Source organism: Limulus polyphemus, unplaced genomic scaffold (assembly GCF_000517525.1).
Source record: "Limulus polyphemus unplaced genomic scaffold, Limulus_polyphemus-2.1.2 Scaffold7904, whole genome shotgun sequence".
Taxonomy (NCBI): domain Eukaryota; kingdom Metazoa; phylum Arthropoda; class Merostomata; order Xiphosura; family Limulidae; genus Limulus; species Limulus polyphemus.
This window is the reverse complement of record NW_013673514.1, coordinates 2,824-10,104: the sequence shown is the minus strand read 5'-3', so window position 1 is coordinate 10,104 and position 7,281 is coordinate 2,824. Positions and strand designations below refer to the sequence as shown.

General features: G+C 29.5%; 1 protein-coding gene across 1 annotated transcript in view; it reads right to left on the bottom strand.

Annotated features, from left to right (window-relative positions):
- The window catches only part of LOC106474956 (carcinine transporter-like), a 30,247-nt gene that overhangs the window by 20,551 nt on the left and 2,415 nt on the right, over positions 1 to 7,281 (bottom strand). Inside the window, exons 3-5 of the mRNA XM_013935656.2 lie at positions 6,002 to 6,105; positions 1,380 to 1,534; positions 371 to 539 (exon numbers count right to left, since the gene is read on the bottom strand). Of these exons, the coding sequence (XP_013791110.1) occupies positions 371 to 539; positions 1,380 to 1,534; positions 6,002 to 6,105 (428 nt within the window). The remainder of the gene's footprint in view (positions 1 to 370; positions 540 to 1,379; positions 1,535 to 6,001; positions 6,106 to 7,281) is intronic.

Here is a 7,281-nt window from a genome sequence, read left to right as displayed (position 1 = left end):
TGGTTTTAAGAGAAATACTGGAATAATGCAATTGATGTGATTAGAAAATAATTGTGATCAATGAATGCTGGGACAAGGATTGATGCTGAGAACAGACGCTCTTTAGATAAAGGAGATATTGCTCATGATAGGATTTGGTTTCCTGAAGCTAGAAGGCCCTTTATTTTTCTTGTCTGTTTAGACAGCAAAGTTGCAAATGCATAATGGAGAATTCAAACTTGGTAGGCTTTGGTTTCCCATCATTTTCAATGGGCTTTTATACTGGTATATATATAAAAACATACACACAAAGAAATAACATAAACATAGAAGAGATCTGCTGAAGTTCTGAATTTAACCGACACTAAAGTGTAAGAAAAACAAAACTTACTTTCCTAATGGAATAATTAAAACGAGTGGTAATATGGTGATGATGTTAAGTAACTGCCAATCTCTTACAACATAAGCTATCCATGGGTAGATAACTGAAAATACAACGTAGCCTGTTGTCCAACAAACAATCACCAGTGTTCTTTTTTCTACACCAATGTACTCCAAACCTACAAGAAAGGTACAAAATGATTCATACAAGACATTAAAATAATTTCTGTCACGACATACCAAAGGCAAGAAAGCATATGAAAAGTACATTTCTTGATTTCAAATAGGTTTTCTAAATTGATATTATTAGATGGCTGAAGCCAAAATTAGCAGTAACTCTAATGATAGGTAAATACACATTAGTGTGTAAAGTAATTTAAAATAATGTAAAAGTGTAAAAACTATTATTCATGTACATTTTTTGTTGTTCCATAATGGTAGATCTAAACTTTATTTTAGCAGTAATTACTTTTGCTAGCCTCTTAAGATGGGTAGAACTTGAACATTAATCTATGAAATTCAAACTCCACTTTATGAATAAATGTAAAAATTCTGCTGATACTTACATTCATTCTTTTCTGTTTCATGATGAAATTTGTGCTAAGCTACAAAAAATGTAAGTTTAGATCAAAGTTAATATCAGAAAAACTAATATATTAAGAGCTTCTTCTGTGATAAATTAGTTTCAAGGAATTTTTGGTTTGCAAAAGTTAACTAAGTGAGCTCAAGTAGTAGAAAAAAAGAGGTGTGCATTACTTCTTAAGAATTTTATTGGTAACCATACACATAAAGGATTGATTATGAAAAAAAGTATGATCACACTGGTTCTAACACATTACATAAATCTGACAAGCAACCATATAAGGGCATACTTGGCAGTCTTCCAACAAGTACTTGTTCTTAAGTACTTTTATTGCAGCTATGAATGAGAAGGTCATTTTTGAAGCGAGTGCTTCTAAGAATTTGAAGATTTGTTTTTGAATGAAGAAGAAATATTAACAGAGATATCCAAGTCCTACCTAAAATGTATGGGTCTTCTGATAGTGGAATAATGCACGCTCCTACAAAAAACCTCAAAGCAGCAAACACTCCAAAGGAAGTTGAAAAGGAAGAACTAATGCCAGCTAAGAAAGCTATCACATAACTTGCAATAATGGATGGTCTTCGTCCAAACCTGAAACCATACAAGGTTTACAGAGAGACAACATAATGAAAATATTTTTTTAGAAAATTATGTCAAGGTTTATTATAACAATTACATAAAATTCAGTAGGTATAAAAGTTAAAATTAAACATTATATTATCAAACACTGAAAATATGAAGAATTACTATGAAAAGTTAATTCAATTAAATACATCAAAATTTTAATTAATTAATTTTATTTCAGTTTGTATTGGTACTTTCTCAAAGAAAATACTAAGTTTACAACCCACATTCACAACTTAAGTGTTTGAAATAATGATACACTATTCAGTATAAAAAGTAGTTAAAATAGGATGGATGTTAAAAATATATATATTCATGAAAAATAAACAAGTTTCACCTTATATAATGGCATAATCTAATTTTATTGAATATAAATAATGCCATGTAATAAAAAATAATTGTATAAAAAATTACATATTTAAAATAATCCAGAAAGAATATCATTTAAAAGTTCCATGTTAAGAAATATTTTACAGCTATAATAACAAACACAAATGTTCTGATACACACACACACACACACACACATATATATATATATATATATATATATATATATACATACATACAAAATTGAAAATTAAACACATAATCAATAATAAATTCCTTGATTCTTAATACTATGTTGCACAAATAAAAGTCCTAACATGTTTATGGAATGCAGACCTTCCTCTTTCATGAAGTGTAAATTGTGAGAGACAAGTGGTTTTCAGTGACATCATGAGTATCTATGACAGTCCACTTCAAAAACAAAGTATTTAGTTTGGAGGGGAACGTTGCAGGTAGAACAATAGTTTAAAGTGTATAAAATGACTGGAAAAGGAAATAAAGCAGAAGTGTTTGGAACAAACAAATTATTAGGAAGAGGACCATTAAAAAACAGAAATTTTAACAGTAGCCTAGGAACAAAAATTGATTACAAATATGTTTGTTTTGTTGAATTTCATGCAAAGATACAAAAGCTATCTGAACTAGCCATATTCCTAATTTTAAAGTGATAGACTAAAGGGAAGGTAGCAAGTCAATGTACCAATTGCCATGTTTTGGCCTACTCTTTAACAATGAATATTGGGATTGACCATTGCATATAATGTCCCCATTCCTGAAAAAGCAAGCATTTTCACATTGGGTTTTGATCCCACAGCCCATAGATTGAAAGTTAAGTGTACTAACCACCAGGCTATGCTAGGCCTTACAAATATAGATAATAATTACTAAATGACAAATAATTATAATGAAATAAATGTTATACACAAAAAATAAGAAATCACATTTTAATGATAACAAAAAAATTAAGATAATAACATAAATAAAAAAAGGCTCTCAGATGGATATGACATGAGAGAAAACAAAATATAATAATCTTTATCTGGGCTTCTTCCACCTTTCCAACTGTTTAATTTCTATAAATCCAGTTTCTTACACAAGTGTATAAAGAGAACTAGATCATTGATAGAAAGGTCAGGCGGTTTAAAAATGCAGGAATCACAAATATTTTTTTTTATTGTTAAAATTTTATTGATTGTTTAAATACTCTCTAAGAGTCATTTATGTTTGTCCAGCATAAAATAATGGTTACATTTTACTTATTTTTTTACAATGTGCATTGTGTAAATCTTTAGTAATTGTTTAGGGCTTTTATTTATTTAATTTATAAAGTATCAAAGTTTCATGAATTTGAAAATACAACAGTGAGAATAATAACTATTTTGTGATGGAATGTTATTAACTTGAGCATGAACTAGGATAATTGAGATTTTTAATTGGGTATTTTAAGGAAATGTATTTTAAATTATCATTGAGACAGAGTAATTTGAAATGCCTTATCAGAATATGCAATATGTTTTGATAATTAAGATGATAGATAACAGAAGAAATTCTATTTGATTCTTTAATACTGTTTTGTTTAAGAGTAGTTTCTCTTTAAGCTATTTTAGCTTATTCAATCTTTCTACCAATTTCATAATATTCATAACCTTTTTTGTATGATGTCTTTATCTTTGTAAATTTTTTAATGTTTTTATTAGTATAAAGTTTGTTAAGACAGATGGCATATGATATTTTAATTACTATGGTGAGAGAAAATTATTATTTTTTGTGGATATCATGATCTGTTGGCTTATTTTTTATATAAGCTGGTGTGTAGAAGATGGGCTTTTAAAAATAAACTAACATCAGAAGTACTATCATGCGAACAAAACCTGAAGTAAATTAGTACCAGCTATCCAAAAATCAAAAGAAGATGTCATCAATGCAACATGTTATTTGAGGTTTTACTATGCTTTTCCTTAAGACCTGGTTTTCAATGTATAACAAATATAAAATATTACCAAAAAAAAAAGAGCCATCACAGTACTCATTGCAGATCACTTTGTCTGAATGTAACACTTCTTGCTAAGTTTTTAAAATATAAAACAATATGAGATAGGTCAATAATTAAGATTTGGATGGATAGTAAGGTTTAGAGAAATCTGGAATTTATAGTCCTTCATCACGTGTATAAATAGAGATGTCTAAAGTACACAGAAGTCTATTGGAAAGTAATAGTTTGCTGTCATTAGTTTCCATAATGATGCTGATAAATGTGTTGTCTCTTTAATATAAAAAGGAAATATAGTGTGATGTCATTTATGATGTGGTAAACATAAACAGAAAGTTTTAGAAGACCATATTTTTTGTAAGAAACTACAGGTTGATAAGAATTATACAGAAGGTTTTTAAAGCTATATTAAAATGACTTTGAATATACAAATCAACAATTCAAGTGGCAACCACAGCCGATATAGTCACAGTGGAATGGAATGCATCAAAAACACATTTTGACATGTCTGGCATTTCGTAAGTAGTGTGATGCAAAAGAAAAAATAAACAGAAAAACTGACCACTACTGGAAAAAATATGTATCATTCCTTTCTAACACAAAATATTCATACACTCAGATCATAAAGATATGTTCAGACCAGGGATTTAGAATTTTGAAGATAAGTATATCCCTTGTACTTAATGGCATTTGAAAGCAAAGGAATATGGATCAACTTGGGGAACCAGGATGAGACCTGCAACAAGTCATTTCCCAACCAGGGTAAGCAAAGTGTGGTATGTAAGATGTAAGAATCCAATAACACGAAAGTCAGTGGCAAATGTCATCCATGTGCTCCAAGCAACAGTACACAACATAATAAAGAAAGATCTACTTTTGGAAATGAGTCCAACACAGTATGGATTCACCAAGATAAGGCTTCCACTTATACCTTCACTTCAAAAATCATACACCTGAAGCAGCTAAAGAATGAAGTATATATTCATTCTGTTCCATATGAAGATATACCATTTAAGTTGCCAGATACAGCACCTATGGATATCTACACACTCAAACTGATAAAAAAGGCACTGGGAAACTACCATTCTAGTACACTAGATAAATTATGGAAAGTAATCAGGGAGGAAGTGTGTGCTCTGGACATGACAGTCTTCTTATGACAGAGCCTTTTGCAATGAAATTACACTGCACGGCTATTGTCAAGATGCATTGTTGTCAGCTAAAGTATGACTGGATGTGGCAACATCAACTGTAATGATGTGATTAAACTCTGTAATTGTTTTGATATAATGTACTTAACTTCTGTATGGTGACACTGGAAGTCAGATCTCACAGGAAAGCACTATAAATTCTCAAAGTGGGAAATGTTATACTGATGATTTTTTTTCCTATTTTGATAGATTGTGCTGATTAACTTCAAAACTATTTTCATATGATAATTCTTCCCAAAAAAAAACATGAAGTTTTCTCTTGATTAACCCCTTAATAAACTTTCTTGCTATCAGTACTTCCTTAAAAAAAAAAAAAAGACCTTCTGCATACTGATTCATACGAAAAAAACAAATAGAAGACAATGTATTCACTACAAAAGTTGCCACCCTATACCCATCCTAAACAAAATATCACCTACAGTTAAACTCTCCATATTAGGAAATTATGTATTAATTAAAACAATCTACAAAAATGTTATGATAAACCATAACAGGAGGTAGTTATGTAACTCCGAAATTGCTAAGAAGATTGATAAAGCTACATGTGACATCACTCAACAAAAAGTGGACTGAAACAGCCCCATGTAGCATCATACTGAAGTTTTCCTTTCATTACCTACCTTCCTAAACCCCAAAACATAAGTACTCTGAAAAAATTCCCTTTGCTCCTACTCAGTGATCTTTAAAATAAAAAAATCATTAAATATTTGTTGTTTCCTCCCATAAACACAAAATCCTTAAAGATGTTCTAGCTTATGATACAGTTAATTTCACAGCACTATATATACACTTGCCACCACTAAAACTTGCGCATTTATCTTTCTTTACTGTAGGCTGCTGTCCAATGATTGCAAGCCCACATCAATTTTATTTCATTCAGTTTATAATAAATAGGCATACATACCTGTCAGATATGAAACCAAACACAATACTTCCAACACTTGTTCCCATGTAGAACAATGTCTGAGCCAAGTAGGGAAGTCTGTCATCTTCACACACCCAGTTTAACTGGAATGTGAAACATATTCAGCACGTTCTGATGATACATATAGATGTACATTCATAATATCAAAGAGATGAAAGATTAAGTTGCATATTATAAAATATGATGGTATTACTTATACATATGTATAAAATTCTAAAAGAAGAGTGTTTGTATACCATATAAATTGATCTTGTAGTTTTTGTATTAACTGGTAACTAGATCTTTCCTGCAGCAAAAGGGACAAATTCAAATATGTTTACACTTGTCAATGCACATGTTCATCATCTATGCCTCAATACATTTTAAGTCTGATGAAATTTAAAGTAAAATTTAAGAAGAATAAAACTATATAGGTATAAGAAAAATACTTTTAACAATCAAATTTTGCTATATTACAAATAAATTAAGTATACATAAATACAAACTGCAGGAAAAGTTTAATGCATGTACACCTATCATATGCTTTACTATAGGCTTTATTTACATGTTTCAAAAGTAGGAAGAATAATTTTATCGCATAATATTTTATCACTAGGTTAATACTTTCTCTGAGTATATTTTTTTCAACCTTGGCAGAACTTCTGAAATTTACAGAAAGCTGATTATACATTATAACATGAAGATTCTGATACGTAAAATCCACTCACAGTTGTATTTACATGTACAGTGTGTGTGAGATCTGCTGCACAAACTGTACTTAATTTGATAGACAGTTGACAGAAATATTAATTTGATTATCAGATACAATAACTTTAATCTTTGAAAGCAAGTCCAAATGCAGCCTTGATCTTGAACAAAATCATTTTTTTAATTTTAAAAACTAGTAGAATGATTTCCTGATGATGTGGTATGTTACTACAATGTATTTTAAAGTTTTGAATACATTTATTAGATATGCATCTAGAAGTTAATAGCTTGAATGACTACAGTAAATTTGATATTGTTTTGTAAGGTGGAGGATGACTTTGAAAAGGCTGAACAGCCTTCTCCCACTTTGTTTTCAATTCTAATGAAGAAATACCTTTAATTATGAAATGTATATTTTTTGTACCAAATGATCGTTCAACACCAATATTATTTCACAAGTAACCATGCTTTTGGCACTACAAAGCATACAACTTTTTTATTATTTAAATTGTTTTTTAAACATTAAAACTTATATATAACTGTATTAATATATATATATATATATATATATA